Source organism: Strix uralensis, chromosome 6 (assembly GCF_047716275.1).
Source record: "Strix uralensis isolate ZFMK-TIS-50842 chromosome 6, bStrUra1, whole genome shotgun sequence".
NCBI classification, from domain to species: domain Eukaryota; kingdom Metazoa; phylum Chordata; class Aves; order Strigiformes; family Strigidae; genus Strix; species Strix uralensis.
In genome coordinates this window covers 7,507,898-7,529,434 of record NC_133977.1, presented here as the reverse complement: position 1 = coordinate 7,529,434, position 21,537 = coordinate 7,507,898, and the positions used below count along the sequence as shown (strand labels likewise).

Here is a 21,537-nt window from a genome sequence, read left to right as displayed (position 1 = left end):
GGGAAATGAAGTAAGTTGAGCAGAGGCAGCTATAACATATCTGTCCCCTTGCACTGTCCCTGTGTCATCTCTTTCATAGCTGAAGCTGCTGTCAGCTCTTGAGAGCTAAAACTCACAGCAGGTTCTTGGGAGAGATGCATACCTACAGATGATGTTTGGTTAACAGCATTTGGGGCATTTTTCATCTTACTGATCACACTGGTATATGCAGGAGGTGAACACAAACAGAGCCAGATGGCAATGCAGTCAAAATGTGTTCTTTACTTATTTCTTAGGAGTATTAAGGCACTTGATTTTTTTAAAACAGAACACTGCCATGGACAAACATAACCATCACCAAGAACTAAGTGTTAAATGTCTACAGTGCTGATAAAGTCCCTCAGGTAGAGAAGCAGTTGAGTGTTTTCAGGCTTCATCTTGCTCCTGCTCCCTCCGCTTGGCATGAAGATGGGTGGAAGTGAGAAGCACCATGCTCCTGTATGAGAAAGGAAGGGCAACCAGGGAAACTGCACTACGCTTCCTTCCCTTCCCAGTTGCTGGACCCCCTCCCTGAAGGGCTTTACCAGCCTTAATAGAAATGGAAATTGTTGAAAAGCAGGCTGCACAGGACCTCCAGCCAGCTAATTTATGCTTGTGCTGGAGGGCAGGGTCACCTTTACCCATACCATTCCTGACAGTCTGGTCTTAGAGCCTCTGGTGCTGGACAGTCACAGCCTCCCTGAGGCAGCCTGTTCCTCCTTCCACTGGGCAAGAGGGTGCTTTGGTGCTTTTCTGAGAGGATCCACATCATCTTTCTGGTGGCCAGCGCTGCACACAGGCACAGTTTGGTGTGATTAAGACTAACCAGCAGGACTGTGGTCTCCAGTGGAAGCCACAGCAGGGAGGACACGGCCTTGGATGGAGACAGTGCTGCAAAAGTATGTCCTGGAAGAAAAGCACAGCCTGCGAGGGAAAGCACAGGACTGGTCTCGACAGATTGGAGAGAGGGAAAAACGTGAAACAATCTTAATGCTCAGGGTGGGTAGGAGGCCAGGGAACCTCCAGGAGCCACCAGTGGCTGTTGTGGCATATCTTGATCTCTTCAGACATGAATCCTGGTCACAAAGCAGGGGGTAAAAATAACCCAAAGCTTGTTGTTTCAGCATTTTTATTAAACAGTGCTTCACTCAGTAGCTGTACACCAGGCCCTGACGATCCCCTGATCAGTGTATGAACCCTGGGATGTGATGCTGCCATCACACTAGGCTGCATGGAGCATCTCCTTTACAGAAGCCATGCCCAGGAGAAACCCAGGCTCAGAGCAGTGTCCTGGTGCTGCCATCACACCAGCCAAGCTGGCAGGTAACTTACAGCAGGCCTCATGTACTGCAGGATCCCACCCCCAAACTGTCTGATTAGCCAAATCCTGCTCTCAGGGCTGTGTTTCCTCCTTTCCAGTCTCCTCCCTGTGTTGTTTGGGCCCCGTGAATGGTAGAGGATGACCACTGCTGAGCCTGCATGAGCTTGAGGCTTCTGACAGGGACGCCTAGCCTGAAGCAGATGAGTTCTCTGCGCTTTAGGATGTGTTTTGATGAACTTCCAGAAACACGTGTTGGCAGCAGAAGGCTGGGCTTTGATGAAACAGGCAGCCTTCCAGGAATGGTTTCTACTCTGCTGGAGCAGTCCATCCAGGAGGTTCTTGAGGGTCTGCCTATGCCACTGTGGCTAGGCTGCCTTGCGTTCAGGCACGTGTGAGCTAGCTGTGTTAGTGTGCCAGGTTTGATCCTCCTGCTTTACTACTGCTGGTGCAGGAGCGTGCCAGCTTGGAGGTTGCCCGTGCTGCCCTGCAGCTGCTCACCTGCTCTTAGGTGGCCTGAGGCACTCAGCAACTGGGCCTTTAAAAGATCAAAACCCACATCCACTCTCGTGCAGGCTGAGGAGCTGCCCTCAAACAGCACAGAGCGGTACGGCGGCATCAGTAACTTTAACTGCGCTCAGCGTTTAGCTCATGCTCAGTGCTAAGAAAGTGGTTTATAGGGTCAGGTCTGTAATCGCTGCAAATTAGCGTAGCATCAGCTAAGGACGGAAAAACAGATTTACCCCTTCCAAGTACCAGGTCTGCTTGACAGGTCAAAGCTATTTAACCTAGGGCAGATTTTTCAGTTGGGTAGATGTGTGGTTGCATATCAAACTACAACAAGCAGTAACAAGGCAAACAAGTGGCTCAAATTATCCAGGTTCAGGAAAGCTTATAAAATAAAGCATGTAAACAACATCTATACAGGTAATAGGTTAAACACTGACACAACTCAGTGGAATACATTTCTTTTCCCATGCTGCTGCTGGTGGGCCTGGCACCACTGCACACCTATAATATTCATACACAATTTTAAATAAAGACTTCAAAATAAACTTTCAAAGCTAAACAGAAGAGACCACACCAGCAAGCATGCTTAGCTCACTTCTAGATTGGAATTTTCCATTAGGTGATCAACGGACTTCTGCAAGGTTTAGCATAAGATGGCAAATAAGCACAAAAGCTAGTGGATTATTTGTCTGTCACTGGAAAAAATGTACAAAAGAGCTATACATAGCCTTTGCCTTTAAAGCAGACAGGTGGAAATTCAGGACAAGGCATGTCAGTTCCAGCTGTGCCACTTGCAATCTGACATTAAAATAACATATGAAGACTGCACAGTCCATCACATTTGCTTCATGTGGAGCAGCCCAGCTACTGAACTGCCTGCTCCCTGGGTGCTCATAAAGAAAACACTTAAAAGCAACTTGCAGGGCAAATCTCAGTTTTTCATCTTTTGTTTTCCAAAGTCAACTAAGTTCCTGCAACTATCCGTCAGCACAAAAAAAATTTAAAAATTAAATGGCCAAAGTTACATTCAATAGAAAACTTTCTCCCAGGAAATGGGATACAAGAAAATAGCAAAACTCTATAGCCAACAAAATACTGTACATTTTCTCCCTACTCCCACCTGCAGCCCTGTGTTTTTAAGAGACACCAGCAAAATCTGTATTCTGTCTTTTAAACTGAAACAATGCAGAGATGACTAGAAATATTAGAGAACTCAGCATGCCCTCAGGAGGATGGATTTACGTTCAGTTAGGTGAACAACGATGAGTTTGGAAGAAGGAGAAAGCAGCTTCGAACTGCTTTTCCAAGTGCGGAAGGATTCAGGCGGGAAACTGCCAAGCTCAGATTTAGAGTTCAAATGCAGGGAACTTGGCCTTGGTTGGCACCAGCAGGTCAGCAAGAAAGTAAATCGTTCCAGCCATTCCTGAGGATAAGAAAACACAGTGTGCTTCAGAGAGATTCCCTTTGGGCACCCCTTTTATCAATTATCCAAGGGGTGAATGAGTCATGAAGACAGAAGAAAACAACACATTTTCAGAAGGACCTAACTAATTTTCCAAGGTCTGAACCCAGGTTTCCCAAGCAAATTAGGTACTTCACTGGGGAAAGCATTTTGAAGTTAATCAAATGTTGAGAAGCACCTGGGAAAACATGATGGGTCTTCCCCCCCTCCCAGCTCTCTCTCTTCTGCTTTACCTGTCGACAGGTTTAACAAACCGAATATGGAATCCAAATACCTGTGACTTTGCTGCCTCAGATCCTCACTGATATAACTACTCTTGTTTCTTGGCCTGCAGCAAAGCTAGGGAGATTTACACTAGCTGGGGAACTGGCTCTTTCAGCAATACCTGCTGATGGCAAATTTTGGGGAAGCCAACAGCAGGAGCCACAAAGAGCCATAGGAGCCAACAAGGCCTATAAAGGCAGCCCCCTTTGCTCCTCACTCACCCTTGAAATGAAACTGGAAAGCCCATGCACGACTTTAATCCTTAAAAATGCACAGAAAAGAGACTGCCTGAGAAGCCAGGCTACAAATTACCATAAGGTAGACTTTGGCCTGTACCCATTAAAGAATTCCCCTTGAGACCTGTGTGCAGAATCTGTCCGGCCCAAGAGGACAAGATGCTCCAGCTAAGACATTAGCCTGTGCTACAAGAAGACTGCTTCTGAGAAAGGGTAAAACCAGCGGATATAATTTCCTTCCTATCCTCTACACTGAGTTTTACAAAGACTTCAGTGGAGCGTGTATTCGGTTTCCCTCGGTGCTGGACTGGCTCAGATCCAGGAGCAAAACACAAGCCTGGAGATGGAGCTTACCTTCAAAGAGAGAGAATGGCGTGTCTGGAGTCCGGCACCCATGTTGACCATAGCTTAAACACCACTCTGCAAACTGAGAAAAGAGGAACAAAGAATGTTCAAATTCTGTTAAAGACAGATCTTAAAAAAAATACCACCCTCATCCTCACATTATCCCTTGCAGAGCAAGGCTTCTGCAGGGTATCCCTGCAGTCAAGACAGTGACTGTGCTGCTGAAGGACTATTCCTGTGGAGCTGGTCAGATCCAGCTGCATCTCCGCCACACTAGAAATTGAGTTTCAAAGGCAAAGGTGGTGATGTAAAAGGCAGAGGTGAATAATCCCCTCACCCTCCCTCACACAGGCTCTTACCTTGCAGGCCCTGTACAGGTATTTCATGTTCTGAGTGAGGTTGTACAGCGCTAGGAAGGCGTAAGCATTGCCACCTGTCCCATGGCACAGCCCGTAGCCTTTCTTCAGCAACCCATACTGCCAAATCACTTCTGCACACTGCAGGGCATCATTTAGGTACTGCTGTTCCCCAAAGACCTGTAGAGACAAGAAATATTCCCCCTTGCTGAGGTGATTTCATCCACACAAAGCATCCCTGTGTGAGTGGGGAGGTTTGGGTTAATTACTTTCTCTCCTACTGAAGTCTTAATGCCGTGATTTTGCTGTCTGGTTTGAAGGAGGATGTTTTTGATATGATGAACGGGGCTGTATGACCATTACTTCACACACAACTAGTCGTCACCATCAGTCACCTGCAACAGGACACCCCACACAGCTGATGGGTATTTTCAGAAACAATTTTCTAGAAGACTAATTTCCGTATCGGTCAGTGGTCCCTGTGTGGTGATTTCAGTGTAACAAGCTATCCTACTCTCAGGCAGGGGGGTTTCAACGGAGTCTTCTCCACGATGAAGTTCCACATTTAGGGGTCCCCAAAGGGTCTTTGCAAGATTTCTGGTACCTTGTAGGCCTGGACGAGCATGTAGATAACACCTGGTGCCCCATGGCACCAGTGGACGAGTAGGTCTCTGGTGTCATCGATGCATGGAGGGTAATTGCCAGAGGGGAACTTGAGCTGGCAGACGTAGTCCACGCTGGGTTTCACTGTGTTGTGTAGTTTTACTTGGCTCACTCCAAGGCCAGGCTAAGAGAGAGAAAGCATTAAATCAGGGAGAATTACCATTCTGTCTGTACCTAAGAGGCCCAAGATCTGCCTGAAAGGCGTAAACAAAGCCAACTATGGCCATGTTCCCTCTTGCTCCTTGTAAATGAAGCCATTTCTTTGGTCCAGGCTTTCACACATCGCAAACACACACTTGGTCCCAGGCTCCTCTCCCCTTCGGCAGCAACTTATTTCCAGTCATACCCTTGCATCCCCACAAACAGACTGCCCCTTGCCTGTCACCCAGCCCTCTAAGCAAGAGGGCTTGCTGCTGCTTTTCCTGAAGATGAGTAGGAATAACTTCAGGTACCTAGAGTTGGAGTAAAGAGATAAACTGTCTAAAACCAGTATTAAGGATGAATGCCAGGAACAATTCCTAGCACCTGGAACATCTCAGCTGAGCTGCTGGGCCAGCCCAGCTGGCGGGCTGTGATGCTGCTTTTTCACAGCTATTTCTGGGTAATTGCAAGGGGGTGACTTCACCGCTGACCTCAGACGGAAGCAAGGGAGTGACTTCAGTGTCCTCTTCCAATGACACTTCCCCACATGAAATCTGTGCAGTTCTAATTTCCCACGGCAGGCTGCAACGAGCACTCTCATCTAAGGATCACACTGTTCCCAGGTTGATAACTTGAAAATTAAAAATCAATACTTGTGCTGTACTAGAGATAAAAGTCCAATGTTCTCCTCTCCGTATTTCCCTTGTTTGCTTCCCCCAAGGCTTTTTGTGCATCATGCTTGGCAGATCAGGTTCCTTGTACTTCATACAGCAGAGCAGCATGAAGCCCATGCAATATTTTATGGGAAACTTAAAATTATTTGAAACATGAGCCTGGGAACAAGCTCAGGGACTTGGTGCAGATTGGGGCTCGCAGGACACTGCTGTCTCCCTTCCTCCCAACTATCTGTTCTGTACTCCTGGGCAATAATCACCTCCCATCCTCCTCTTGCCAAATCTCCTTCTGCTTAAAAAACACCAACAACCTCTTCCTCCCTGAGTCACATAAGAGGATTATATTCACAGAAACTCCGCTTATCCCGTATATGGGCTTGAACTTTCAGGGTCCTGAAGGAAAGCTCAAATACTTGAAACCTGGTGGCTTTTTTCCCACCTGATGTGGGAGTTGAGCCTAATAAAAGATACCACCTATTTCTATGAACATTGCTATGTTAAAATAATTTGCGTTGCTCAGTGGGTGCCCTTAATGCTTTGAAAATGCAATGTTATTTATTGCTGTTATTCTTCTGAGAGGTTAAGCACTGTAAATTTATGCACAAAGTGACCCACATAGGGAAATTATCACCCTCATTTCAGAGCCAGGGAAGGGAATATTCCCAGAGCTCCAGTGAGTTGTGCAGAATTGTGAGAAAGACAGCATCAAAGCAAAGGGGCACTGCAGCTCCCAACCTCTTGTCTTGCCCTGCCTACTTCAGGCACTACAGAACTCAGCTGCTGTATCAAAGCAAAAAGTCCCACCTCTTTCACATTCAGATACAGGCCCCGGTTTGGAAACAAAGGCATTTCCCACTTTTCTTACTATGAACACAGTCTCTTTCACCATGCTTTTCTTACAGAGATTCTCTGTAATGATCTGAGATTGCTCCAAGTAACCACCTCAAAAAATGCAGGAAGCCCACAGATACCAACAAATGGGAACACTTTATAAGCAATTAACACGAGAGGGGGAAGCTGAGACCCAGCTAACCTACAGGCCTCCATTACGTGAAACTGCTCTAATGCAGTCACATTTCTGTGCAGATCTCCATGGAGATGGGAAATTCAATCTCACAGACTTGGAGAAAACCCTTAGAGGTGGGGATGTATGATCAAATGTGGTTTGTCCATCAGACAAGGGATCTTGCCCAGCTTGGTATCACCAAGAGCCAATTCAAATGGTCCTCCTTGTTCAAAGAAACTTTGAACAGCTACTAAAGGCCCCTCCCCTCCAGTGCCTCTTACCTGCATGAGATAGTAGTAAATCCCAGCCAAACCATGGGCTGCCCCTACATAGTACTCCTGGTACCACTCGTACATCAGGGGGCTCTTTGCTGTGAAGTTCCTCCTTTTGGCCAAGCTCTCTCCTGAGGCTACAACTGCTTCACACACCTGGGGATGGGAACAGACGCAGGTGAGGGAAATGCTGCTGTCTTGGATATAGCACAGTGAGTATCCTGAGACAGAATAAAAGATTTGTTTTTCTGCCCAAGCAGAGGGAAGAGCGTGGGTGAGGGAGTAAAATGTATGCTGATTCAGTACTCCCTGTGGATGTATATGGATGGTGGGAGGGCATGTGGTACTTTGTCCCTTTGGAAGAAGTGCAGCAGGGATACCACAATGTGGTTTCTCCCTTGTTACCAGAGTTCTCTACATCTAGCATTGATTTTTAGCTGCCCAAATATGAGCTGCATGGGGAGAGACAGCTAACAAATCAGCAGAAGCCACAGTACCTGCTGAATGTGACTTTGAGGAATCTTTTCCTCTCCGAAGTGCTTGTTCACAAATATCAGTGCATAGAGATAGCCCATGCGCCCGTAGAGCAGTTCATCTGGCACTCGTGGGTCAAGCTTGTGTAGATGGAGCAAACTACAAAGAAGAATTCACAATGGGGAGATTACAGGACACTCAAAGCTGTGTAATCAAGCAGTGAGACTGGAGCTCAAAACCATGGTTTGTTCCTTCATGCTGCCCACACCATGGGAGATGTCAGGCCAGTCTCTGGGTCTTGGCCTTCCAGCTATGCAAGGTGTGGAATCCCTCCTTCCCTTCTGCTTTTTGTTTGGCTTGTGGCTTTAGTCTGCTCAGCTCTTTACAACGCTATGTGCTTTACAAGTACTATGTGCTTGTTTTTTAGAGCACCAGTTTTGGGAAAGCTGCTTGTGGGGAAACCCAGGCAATAGGAAATGGTCAGCATAAAGTTGCTGACTGCTCAGGAAAGGCTGCCCTAATTCAGCAAGAAAAGCCTGCCCACCATTACCTCCCTGTGATGCTGTTGGCAGGCAGACCCTCGGCCAAAAATGACTATTTTTAGACTAAACTGGTATCTGTTTAATTTGGCTGCTCAACGAATGCTAGAAAGTCAAACTAGTGCTGATGGTATGTGGAAAAAATCTCACCCCTTATGCTCAGAAGTTCTCACAGAAAAGCCCCTTCCTCTCCATGCCTACAAGTGGCCAGGGCTACACTGTCAGTGGAGAAAGAGGTGCCTCCTATGAGCTGAAAATCTCGGTAAAAGTTGGGGAGAAGCAGCTGGTGTGTTGTTAAACATCAAGCCTCTGTGGCACATCTAAGAAACCTTCTCTAGGGAGAGTTGAGCAGTATTGAGGACAGCTCAGCAGAGTGTGAGTGCTGTGGGCTGTCTGTGGTGCAACCCCACACTGAGGACAGCTTGGCTGGCACCAGGCTTTAGCCCACAAATGGGGAGTGTGAGGTCTGCTGGAGTCAGGTATTTTCTTTGCCATTCTTCTATTATCATGCTGCAAAGTTGGTGATATTCCTGTAGCGTTAACAGGGGCCGACAGCTCTTCACACTGGTGCTTTGTAGCCCAATTCACTCTCAATGCAATTTTTCCTTTGTTTTGCCTCTCACTACACTTCCAACAAGACGGGATGTCCTTCCCTGTCAGAGCAGCAGGCAGGGATGTGACTGGTTTTGGCTTTGTTTTTCTTTTCACCCCTGAGACAGCAATCTGAAAAATGCCATCACTTTTAAAATACCAATGTAAGTGGCTTCAAGGCTGTTCCCTCAGCTGCTTCCTGCTGCGGCTGCAACAGAGAGAGGGCTAAGAAACCAGCCAGGAGAGCTGTGTGTGTGCAGGGCTTCCCTGTCACAACAGTGTGAGGAGCAGAAAAGGTGCCTTGGCAGCCTTTCCTCCTGGGCAGAGCAATGTGTTGCAAAGGAAAGAAGCAACCAAATGTCCAGAGTACCCTCAGAGCAGAGGGAGGATGCTGGGCTGTGACTCCCCATGGCAGGGGAGTCAGTTCCTTGGCACTGGACTCAAAGTGAGCAGGGATATTGAAGGAGAAAGCAGTGTCTCAAGGTGCACTGGCCCTGTCTCCTCATGTACCACTTGAGATGTGCATTGCTCCATGGGGGAGATTTCTTGCAGATTAAACCCAAGAGAGAGACTTTACATCCAAGACTCAGACTAAGCAGGGGCCCCCTCTCTCAGTCGTGTGGGCTGAAAGGAAAACCCTGCCGCTTCTCACATCCCCCGTCTCCAAGTCCAAGGAAGGCAGATGAAGAGGAGCGTTTCCACGGAGGAAAATGGTGTTTTGACAGATGGACTCTGCCCAGCAGCAGGCTGGCCAGAAGAGGTGCTGGCTGGTGATGTTCAGCTCAGATGTCAGGGGAACGTCAGGTGCAATAGAAGGAATGAATGGGTGGATAAACAGTAACACCCACAGTAGGGATTTTCTGAGGTCTGGATGTAAAATCTTTTTGTGGGGAGATCTGGAGCAGCTGGAGCTACTATTCTTGCTCCTTATGCATTACTTAGTACCTCTAGCTGATTTCCCAGCCAGGATAATCAGGGCAGGAAGCCTGCCAGCGGTTTCTGTTGTTTTTGAAATGTGGGGCAGGGCTCATGGCATGTATGCAGCCAGAGATGCCTGGGATGCTGCTGGACTGATTGCATGCAGGATGCATTTCTCAGGTGCGAGGGGGTAAATCAAGGTCCCTGAAAGGCAGAGCCACTCCTGCTCACATATCAGCCTATTACCTCAACTGTCAAAAATCAGTAGGTTTTGGACAGAGGAAAAGTGAGGCAGTTGTAGAGCAAGATGGGATTTTTGTATGCCACTGGCTCTAAAAGCAAACCTTTGACCTTCTGAATTGTTGGGAGATGGCAGGGAAAAGAGGACTCCTGAAACACAGCTCAGATTTTCACAGGCTCTTGGAAAATGGGCTGCTCTGAAATGTTAGTCTCTCCAGAGCATAAAAGCACATTTGTTGGTCATGAACTCGTTTAGGCAAGAGCAAGGAGGTAAGAAAAAGCAAGCTTCTGTCTCTTCCACCACAGGTAAAACTGGCTGATGGATTCTCTCCTCAGGCTCTGTAAAGATGAGGTGCTTTAAAAGACAGAGAACAAAATGGAGAGAGGCCCTCCTTCTCCACAGCTGTAAAAGAAATGCACTTTCTATGCACTTGCACTGCATAACTTAGCAACTGTTCTGTAACTAAACAGCATACTCAAAACCCACTTAAGAGTTTTCATTAAGGGAGCTATTTCTCAAAGAAATACTCTCTTTTTAAAGGTAGCATGATCAGGCTAACTGCTCTGGGAATTGGTGGCAGAGTAAGGACAGTAGAACTGTTCCTTCAAGAAAGCCACATTTTTATTTTTTCGTACTCTCCAATGTATGAAAAAAACAATTTACAGGGCTCTGCCTTTATTATGCCATTAGATGGCGGTGCAGAATTAATCATGAGTTTTCATTCTGCCACAAAACTAGGCAGAACAGGAGGGATATGGGGAGGGGAAAGTTACAGCAAGAAAATATGAATTCGGGATTTTTCACAACTTGGGGCTTATGCATTGACCATAACTGGTCAGTACAGATTAGTTCCCTCTTTGTTAGCAAATATATTAATCATAGTGAGATTCACCACTTTGACACAGTATTAAGCAAAGCCTAAACCACACATTATTTCAAGAATAAAGAAGAGAGCTCTGTCCTTAGATTGTATCCACATAAACCAGAAGCTATTCTTAGTTAAGGGAGTGGGAATAATGGTGTGCAAACCATACAGGCACCTCTGATTCCCACCCATGGCTTTTAAAATTGATATTATGCATCACTTGCTCATGGCTGTGTAAGGGCACTCAGTGTTGTTCTGAAGCGTCAGGGGTTTTGTCTTGGTTTTGTGCTGACCACGTGTAAATCAAAACTCTTTATAGGGCTGTTTCTCACCTTCTCAAAACTGATCTCTCTTAAGCAAGGAAAGCTTGCAACTGCATCTCCTTAACTTTTTTCCTTCCTCTGCCACATGCTGATCTGATTGTAGGACTGCTTGTTTGTCCTTTTCTTGTCTTAAGTACCCAACAAAAATAAATTTGAAAACAGTTGAGGAAAGGCAGGAAATAGAAATAAATGAATCATAACCAGCTGCATTCAGTAGTTGAAAAGGATGTTGTCAATCTTCAGTTTAAGTCAAAGTCAACTAACAAATAGCAAGTGGAAGTGAGTGACAAAATGAATCTAATAATCCTACCACATTTCTCCTTTTCATCAAAATGGCTAAATTTAAGGGTTCTGAAAAAATACTAAACCTCACCTTCTGGGTTTTTTTTAATTTTGGCATTTTTTTCTTCCTGTGTTTATTGGAATTATTTTTAAGATGGCAATACCAGCTGAACAATATCCTTGCTCCCCACCCAGCCTGCAAGCTGCCAGGCAGGTGTGTTTGTCCTTAAGCTAGTTCCTTTCCCAGGGCAGGACAGGTTTACACTGCCTTGCTAAATTACTGGATTCTCTCTCACAGAAGACTGCAACGAAATGTATTCAGGCTTGGCAGAGAGTGCCCGGTAGAAGCCCAGACCAGCTCTGCGAGCAAGAGGAACATTAGGTCAAAGAAGTAACCAAACGTTTTACCGCGTGATGCAGTCTTCGGACTGCTTCTGGTTCTGCAGTTTGTGGTAGACGACAGCAGCCACTGCCAGGGGCCCGGCATCTCCACACAAGAAGGTGATGGATCGTCTTGTCAGGCAGCTCAGGCTCTTCTTCACATACTCGTGGGCTACCTGAAGGTAGGCTGGATCTCCATACACATCATACAGGTGCAAGTACAGCAAAGCAATGCCTGCAAAAGGAACATAAAGGTTGCATACACCAGAAAAGTTTACCCTTCACGCTGTGCACCCCGGTTGTTTTAACAAAACTAAAAGCCTGGCCCTCAGCCTCATCTAGGGCATAAGCCTTCTAGACAGGCTTCTCAGGCACATCCAGGAGCATAACCCATAGCTGCAGCATCCACAGCTTCTTTTCCTGCTTTGTGACCTCCTTGTACCTGATGCTGCAAACAGCAGTGTCTGACCCAGTAGGTCCTGGAGGACAGCAGAGCTTCCAGTACACAGGCTACATACAACTTTAGTAACACAGAGCAAAAGGTAAGACCTAGACAAACCCACCTAAATCTACCAGCTGTACCTGGGACTGTTGCTAAACAGCGGAGGAAAAAAAAAAATCATCTTTGGGCAAGATGGTACTTGTGGCGGAGCAGTGCTGAGTTGTTCCCCTATATCTCAATTATTTTCTCCCATGCCAGGAGGTAAAGGGCTGTGTCACTTAGCTTGAATTGGATTTTTTAAAAAGTGACAAGTCATCAGCACTGAGAAGCAGCACCCTTATGACATCCTACCTGTCTTTTTTTTTTTCTTCTTCCCTCCCACTGGGAAGCATCAACAAGGTTGTTACAGCTCCCTGGACATCATCTGCTGCTGTTGAGCAGGTCCCAAGCCTCACACCAAGGACTGGTGCATCCTAGAAAGGAAAGGGGCTGCTCGACTCTCCTCCGCAGCACATCATTCATGAGATCAGCCCTTATCTGAAGACAGCAACAGCTACCTGGAACACTGGAAAAGGCTGCATGGTCCACCCTGGAGGTTTTCAATGGGCTGGCCAGCTGCAGAAACAAGTCTGCTACTGAGAAGCCACATCAGTTGCTGTCCTTTGCCTCTGTCTGCCCTGTCTTCATCCAGCTCTTAGAGCTTTTAGCAGGTAACTGAGGAGTCCTCAGTAAGTCTGTGTCTCAAAGGTCTGCCACATTTGAATCATCCTTCTGATCTGGAAGGCATCCACAAACATGCACTGAAGAAAGCTACTGGCCTACATCACTTTGAGAAAAGCTTATTTCTTCTCTAACCAGTAACCATTTCTGAGAAGACTCAGGTCCTGCATTTAAGCCTAAATTAATAGAGCCAATCTCTGTAGATTTTGATGTGGTAAGGTGAAGTGGGCAAGCATGCTGCAAAATTACTTTCCATGGTACTGAGGACCATTTTAAATTTAGATCGTTTTCTCATTTTGCATGGGTAATCTTCATGCTACAGACAATTCAATTCCACATGTATATTAAGGGCAAATTTCTATTTCCTGCTGAAGCTAATAACATTGTCCTCTCTCTAAGCAGTTCAATGTTAGTATTTCTAGAGAGAGCTCAGATGTACAGTGCCATCACTCAGGTCTATAAGGATGTGGATATGAAGCCCTTCTTTAAAGGGGAACCCTCCTCTTCCAGTTAGCAAATGTCAAGTGACTCTCCTTGATTTAGCACCTAGCACAGCTTCTAGACTTTAATAGGCCTGATAGCTGTTTGAGCACAACTTCCACTCTTGACTTATCTGCTTTAATATAAAACTTTTTGCTTTGTAAGTAGCTTCTATTCCCACTGCCATCATACCACCTTAATTATGTACATAACTACCATGCTAAGACCACTGCTAGGATTGAATTCTTGGAAAGAAAATGTCTCAGCATTATTTTCCTCTGACTTCTTTGCCTCTTTTCTTTTAAACCATTTCTCGCCCCCTTTTCTCCCAGGCCCAAGCATCTTTGGAGAAGACTCCAAAAAACCCTTGACTTAAAGAATGGAAGGGATGAGTTGCTTCCCCAAATCATTTATTCTTCCTTTTTCTTTAAAACCCAAAGGCCTTAGAAACTGAATCTAAAGCCAATTTTCTCAACTCACTCCTCAAGGAATTTGTACTCCTAAGCTGATCAGGAGGGCACAGTGCAGTGCTGCCTTCAGCCTGCTGCTTGCTCTGTTGCTATCTGACAGGCCAAAAGTAGGGAGGGCTAGCAGAGGAGGCAGGCCCATGCATAAAGAGGAAAAGTTTACAGATTTATGTAGAGGGATACAAAATGCAGTTACCTGGCTGGGGTATATCCTATATTGACCTGTGTGCAAAGATGTAGGCAGCATATTTCATATTTCAGAGGCAGTGCAGTTTGGAGACAAGAGAGTTTTCACCTGATGAACTTGGCTCAGATCGGCAGTGTTGCTCTGCAGAAGGTATTCCACAGCTCTGCCCCACTCCCTCTCCAATAATACTGACCAGGTGGGGTTTGCTGACTGACTGGGTGTTTGTTTGGCACACTTTAAGTGTTATATAAACATGGCATCATCAGTCAAAGGGGGCTAGGTAAGCAGTGGATCTGCTCCATTTCTGTGTGCCCTGGAGGTCTGTGTTCAGAGTCCCAGTTGGAAAGGTGACCTATTTTTGTGCCCTCAGAGACTCCTGATTGTTTCCAGCTGAACTGCCATGCAGTGGCTGCCTGTGACCTGCTACTGCCAAAGATGTATAGGCTTTGTTCTGTTTATTGGTCACTACTGGACCTTCTTCTCTGTACTTCCTCTAGACCTCAAAGTTTGCTCCTTGCAGTGTAAGACCTGCTGCATAGCCACACGTAATGGAGAACACATCGGACTTCACTTGATGGTGCAGGACTGCAGTGAACACATGTGCTACTGAGAGCATACCCTTTAGAGGCAAAAAAAAATTCTGCATGTCTCTCACAAAGCCTGTGTATTCAACATCTTCAGTAGACAGTAAACAACGTCTCTCTCCTCTTGCCATCCTGTATGAGCAGTATTGTAGATGCAGAGGGGTGTTTTGCATCAGAGATTTCTTTTGAGTGGAGCAGAGGAGGAGACTTAAATGTACATAGTAGAAATGGAATTGTTTGCACAAGCTCTACCAGTTGGCTAGTGCTGGTGGGCCTGACTTCAGCAACCATTGCTTTCAACAGAGCAACCATCACTGGAGATACCAGGAAAGTTCTTGCTCAAGAGCTAGAGCACTGCAGCAGGCTGAAAGAATAACTCATCCATATGACCATTCTGAGAAGTAAAGCTGTACTTCAACTTCCCTGCAAGTTTAGACTTGTTCTTTAAGGTGGATTACACTACCATTGCAAACAGTTCTGCTGGTGGGAGAACAGCAGTAGTGAGACAAAGCTTCCCCTTCAGACTGAATAGAGGGGATAAAAGCAAGAGGAAGCACTACTCAGTGTCAGCTCCGCTGAAGTCCCCTTGCTGACAGCACCGGCAGGGATGCCCATTAGACTTTTCTGAACATGCCTCCTCGTTCACCAGGAGCTGAGTGGCAACATGGTCCTTTCACAAAGGACACTAGGCTGCCACAAGAGGAGATTTCTTGACCTAATTTGAGTGAGTTCCAAACCTGAATCTACAGCAATAAAGAGCTTGGAGATCTTGCGTTGACCAAGTCAACTAAGTCAGCCAGCACCCTCGAAGCAGGATCTCAGAGAGGGAAGAACTGGAAACCTATCTCTGCACATAGAATGAAGCCTGATGGTTTCTAGTGAGAAACCTGGTATCGTTTTAGTAAGTCAGGCATGCGGTAAAAGTTACAGAGGGGGTGTCATAGCTTTACTGTCCTGCTCAAAGGATAATAAGCCTATTTTCTGGCGCAGACGCATGGGATGTTATGTTGTGCTCATAAATGCATGTCAAAGCCATGCGGAATGGGATGGTGAGACATCTTCTCTGGAAGGCTGTATCATCCCGTGCTTGGAGCTGTCTGGAGAGCCACAGGTGCATTTCACTACAGCTTGCAGCTTGCCTTCCTAATGCATTGGGGGACATGGGGCACTTCGCAGGATGCCTCAGCTTCTCCGGCCTTAAAACCTGGGTAACAAAGCTTATTTTGAAGAACTTTTTACAAAAGAAGCTTTCCCCCCCAAAAAAAACCAACCCCAAACAAGAAGACCAGACCAGCCCAAACCAAAACTATCCATTACCCCATAACAGAATCCTACAAGAGGTTAGGTTAGAAGGGATCCGTGGAAGTGATCTGATCCAACCCTTTTAAAGTAAGGCCAACTTCAAATTTACATTCCGTGCTCTGAACCCTGTCCAGTCAAATACTGACTATCTCCAAGAACAGAGATTTCACAAAAACTACTCACCAAGCACTTGGCAGGAATGTGGTTTATGAGGGTGACACAAGGCACTCTATTATCTCTCATCAGATGCAGCCTCACTGCCTCTTATTCTGTAGGGATTATCTGAGGATTTCTGTTTTTCTGAACAGAACTCTCTTAAGCAGATGCAAGTTCTCTGGGTTCTGAGGTTAAAACTAAGATACTGCACTAAAGTGAATGACAGGTGTTTTTCCAGAAGCTTTCCTGAACTGGTACAGTCAGAATTTCATCCATTCTTAAATGGCTTTTCTTTCATTGGATCTGTCTTTTGAAGAGTCCTTTCAAAAGGCAACTCAGCCCTGCTCCTTGTCTCCACTTGCCAACAGGCCAGCCAAAAGCTGTGGGTGGGGCAGGCCAGCTGGACTCACCCATCTCAGAGGCCCTCCAGCTCTATGACACTGCTAGAGAAGGGAATGCTCGCATGGGAAACAAATTCCAAAGGCACTGCCATAACGTGGAGGAAGGAGAATATATACCGTTTCAGGTTGCAGATCACCTCATCATTTTGGAAGGACACAGCAGTCCAGCAGGCACCGGACTTGGGAGCTTCCTAGCTTCTGCAGTCAGCTAAGAGGTCACAGGAGTGAAGTCAGGCTCCTCCCATTCCCTTTCCATCATCTATGCTCCCAGTCGAGGTAGTCTTTGGAGCAAGGCCTCTTGCACTATACGAAATACCAACACACATGTACATACTCTTTGGCATCCTCATGCTAATCTATTTGAAAATGGATGAGGCAGTTGTACTTCTGCCAGGATTTGAACTGCTGCCGATTCGGAATGAGCTTATGGCAGTTTACCTTCCCTCAGTCAACACTTTGATACCAGTGAAACAGATTAAGACTGCAAAAGCTCTTACAGCAGTAGCTAAACTGATTAAAAGACAAAACAGAACACAACAGCCGAGCCTGGTCTGTACCCAGGCACGTACCAAGTGTTGCCTACGGGGCCCTGATCTCTATGGGGAGCTGAATGAAACTGTAACAAGCCGATTCAAATGTGTTTTGAGGGCATTCAGCCGTATGCTGGATAATCTTGATCCAAAGTGTGTTTCCACTGCCTCTGAGCTGAAAATTTAAGTCCTTCCCTCCCTCTGCTCCAACTTCATGGCCAAGAAGCCGTGGCTTCCCTGGCACAAGTGCAGGCTGGGGGAACAGGGCTCCGTCAAGTGCGCTGGGAAAGAAACAGGCACCAAAGTAAAATGCCAGCATATGCTGTGTATTATTGAGTGTAATGTAATACACTCAAGTATGTTACATTTCACGCAGCGTTTGCGCTGAGAGCCACATTTCAAATCTCTCTTATTAGCGGCCACAAGAGTGCGGGTTGATTTCAGACTGCTGGGCAATGATTTACATGAGAAGATACTCAACAAGCCTTTTCTACATAAGCAATTACAGGAAAAAGCTGCTGTCTTGGCCCAATTAATTTTGTCTCTAGAAACCAGCACTGAATAAATTAATACAGATAGGATTAGAAAAGAAAGGAGGGTGACAAAGATACAGTATAATATATCTGCAAACTTCACTTTGCTGGCTGTGACCTGCAGGGAATTTGTCCGTGGGTTTTTTCTAATCCTATTAGCCAAGGTGAGAAGGTTGTGTGCCCAATGAGGAATGATCCCTGGGAGGAAAAGAGAAGAATCCCTCTTGAGAGACTCCCTTCCAAGTAAAAACGTGCAGAAATCCTACCAGAGCTCTCAACCACTGTTTCACAACTGCAGTCATGTTCCAACACGAAGCTCCTTAAGGCCACCCTAAGGAAGGGAATATGGTCTCTGGAGAAGGGTGGTTACCTTCTCCACACAGACTTCGGAGTACTCCTCTACCATCAGCTTATGGTCCTCCTGCTTTATCTCCTGAATTATTCTGGCCAGAGGTTGACTCTACCGAGTAGCACCCTCGTAACTGAAGACCATCTTTATGTATGGAGTGCTTTTCATCTGAGGGGACCTCAAGGCTGGGTGACACAGCCTGGAAGACTGAACCTGTCTCCCAAGGTGAAATGAGCCAGCACTGAATAAAAATGCATAAATTCACAGGCAGCACCAGCAGAGTGCTGCCAGGCAGCAAGTGATGAAATCAATACTCTCCCACGCTGGAATTTAATACTGGCATCCTAGCATTTCTTATGAACTGCTCTAGAGTGCTCTCTCAGTGCCTGTCTACCTTACTAAAATTTTTAAGCAGGGATTTCTGGCATTGCTGTCATCAGGCTGCAACATTAGTTTAGCACCAACACAAAGCAACGCCATTCTCCCAAGCAAACTGTTGGCATCAAGTTTCACAGCATCCAAGCACAAGCCAGCCACACCTAGATTATAATGTAGAAAACTGCCATTTAGGATTACAGTGTATTGCCAAAAAAAAAAACAACAACCCAGCAAAAAATCTTGCAGCAAGCATGAGATTAATTGCAACTACCCCAGGGTCCCTCCCTAGAGCCTGGAACAGTGCAGAAGGCAGGAAAGCTGACAAAGCACACAGCAGGAGCCAAGAATGAGGAGGCAGAGAAAGGCGTGTCCTCCCTGGCTCCAGTGGGTAGGAATAGGGACGCAAGGCAGGGCATGCTCCCAGGGAAGAAAAACCAGGTTGAAAATGCAGAACAGGAGAAACACAAGCTCCTGGAAGCTTTGCACGCAAGGGTTAGTGTGAGGAAGGCTTCCACCCTTCGTTATACTCACATTTGCATTTCTGCTCCTTCCAGCAGGTACTGGAGCAGAACTAGCCCTGGCTAAGTGGAGGGGCACTACCTGGGGAACAGGAATGGAGCAACCTGCCAATCAGACAATGTCATCAGATAAAATTCAGCCCAAACAGAAAAGATGGACATTATCTCAGGCCATAAGCTCACCACTGCCATATGCAAGGACTCCTTGCAGGTAAACGACCTACCACGTGCACCTGCCTACTTCATGGAGCACTGGTTTACTTGTCACCATCCCCACCAGGGCCAGATTTGGAGCCAGTCCCTTCGAAGGCTCCCATGTTTGCTCCCAAGCAGGTGCTGGCTTTCTCCGTTGCCTAAATTTGGCACTACTAACCAAGAGAAGACCCAATCCTGTCCTGCAACACTGGGCAGCTTGAAACCTGCTCCAAAACCGGGGAGCCCCGAGAAAGACAGCCCCATGTTTTAATGGATTAAAACATGCAGAAGAAGCACCGTTCTTGAAACGGATCTACTGCGATCATTCAAAGAGCCAAAAAAACCCCACGGTCTGCCTTGGCCTGACGTAGAAGTCCACTCCAGAGAGCTTCTGCTCCATCCGATCAGATCCGATCGGCCACCCTACCTGCCCAGCCCGTGTACGCGGTGCAGTCCTGTGGGTCGGCAGACTTGAGGCCCCTTTCCATCTGCTGGAGCAGCTCCCTGATTTTGTTATTCAGCCGCTGCGTGAATTCGGGGGTCAGCTGTGGAGAAAAAAAAAAAACCAAAAAACACCACCCAAGGTGAAGGAAACACCAGCAGGCGGGTGGGGTCTTGGGAAGCTGGAGGTACCCGGAGGGAGCGCAACCAGGGAAGCGGGTGTTTTTCAACCTGACAGGTCTCTGCTAGCAACCCTTGGGTACCTCAGGACCAGGCTGGGCTACTGCTCGCCAAGCTTGGCTTCGCGACCGGGGCGGGAGCGGGCCCTTCCCGCTGAAGCGCGGCGGCCGTCCCCGGGAAGGGCCCGCTCCCGCCGCGGCCGCTTCGCCCCGATCCCACTCACCCTCCCGGCGGCGTCGAAGTAGCCGGTAGCCAAGGACTTGTCGTAGTCCGCGTAGGGATTAGGAAGCGCCCGCTGCGCCATCATGGTGCCGCCGTCCCCGCTCCGCTCCGCTCCGCCGCGGCCCGCCCCCGCTCCGCCCCGGAAGGGAGCCGGGGTCGGTGTAAGTCCCTCCGCCGCGCTGAGGCGGCGGTTCAGGCCGCGCCGAGCGGTTGCAGGGGCTCTGTGGGATTTTAGGGAGCTCTGTGGGGGTTAAAAGCCCTTTGCAGCAGGCTCTGTGGGGCTTGCAGGCTCCGTGGGGTTTAGAGACTCTTTTAGGCGGGTCCTGTGGGGTTTAGAGGCCCTTTATTTTTTTTGTTGACCCTGTGGGGTTTAGGGAGCCCTGAAGGGTTTGGGGTCTCCTGGCAGAGACCTGTGGGGTTTAGGGGCTGATTGCAATCGACTCTGTGGGGTTTAGAGAGCCCTGTGGGGTTTAGGGGCCCATGACAGCTTACCCTGTGGGGTTTAGGGAGCCCTGTGGGTTTTAGGGGCCCATCATAGTTGACCCTGTGGGGTTTAGAGACCCCTGTGGGGTTTAGGGGCCCATTGCAGCTGGCTCTGTGTGCTTTAGGAAGCCCTGTGGGGTTTAAGGTCTCTTGCAGCTGATGCGGTGGGGTTTAGGAGTCCCATGTGGCTGGCTCTGTGTGGTTTACGTCACCCTGGGGGGTGTACAGGTCCCATGTGTGCTGGCTCTGTGTAATTTAGGGAGGCATGTGGGGTTTGAGATCTCCTGGCAGCTGACCCTGTGCGGTTTAGAGAGCCCTGTGGGGTTTAGGGGTCCATGGCAGCTGACCTTATGGGGTTTAGGGAGCCCTGTGGGGTTTCGGATCTCCTGGCAGCTGACCCTGTGGGGCTTAGAGAGCCCTGTGGGGTTTCAGAAGCCCTGTAGGATTTAGAGAGCCCCTGTTGCTGGTCCTGTGGGGTTTAGGGAGCCCTGTGAGGTTTAAAGCCCGTTGCAGCTGTCTCTGTGTGCTTTAGGAAGCCCTGTGGGGTTTAAGGCCTTGCAGCTGATCCTGTGGGGTTTAGGCATCCCATGTGGCTGGTCCTGTGGGGTTTAGGAGCCCTGTGCAGTTTGGTTCAGCTGACCCTATGGGACTTGAAGGCCCTGTGGGGTTTGGGGCCCCTTGCAGCTGGCCCTGGGGATTTTGAGGTCTTGTGGGGGTGGGCACCACGTGGTCGGCCCCACGGGTGTGGTGTCCGGCGGGGGCAGGTGGTGGCAGACGGTCAGTCCGAGGAGCATGTGTTAAGTCCTGCTGCCCTCCAGCAGCAGTAGTTCCTCACTTGGGTGGGGGACAGTCCTGGATGAGGGACAGGGGCTCTTCCTTGCTGTCCCCTACTGAGCTGCTGCATCTCGCCTGTGCTGGCTGAGACACGTCTTCCTCGTGAATGTAGGGTAGGTCGCCACGACTTGTAGGCCTGAGCAGTGCTTTTATCCCCAATGCCACGTAGCTGTGCTGCCCTGGTGTTGGGGGTCTCCCTGCAGTCATCCCGTGACGGTGTGCCCCTGTGCAGCCAGCCATGTACAGTGTACCTTTG

General features: G+C 47.8%; 1 protein-coding gene across 1 annotated transcript; it reads right to left on the bottom strand.

Annotated features, from left to right (window-relative positions):
* Nucleotides 1-1,130: 1,130 nt before the first annotated feature.
* Nucleotides 1,131-20,089, bottom strand: LANCL1 (LanC like glutathione S-transferase 1). Its single transcript, XM_074872596.1, has 9 exons — nucleotides 19,966-20,089; nucleotides 19,549-19,666; nucleotides 11,907-12,114; nucleotides 7,763-7,898; nucleotides 7,275-7,421; nucleotides 5,114-5,296; nucleotides 4,513-4,689; nucleotides 4,163-4,235; nucleotides 1,131-3,269 (listed from the first exon to the last, which is right to left on the bottom strand). Exons 1-9 carry the CDS (start codon nucleotides 20,047-20,049, stop codon nucleotides 3,193-3,195), a joined length of 1,203 nt encoding a protein of 400 aa, XP_074728697.1. The 5' UTR covers nucleotides 20,050-20,089; the 3' UTR covers nucleotides 1,131-3,192.
* Between the last annotated feature and the right edge of the window lie 1,448 nt (nucleotides 20,090-21,537).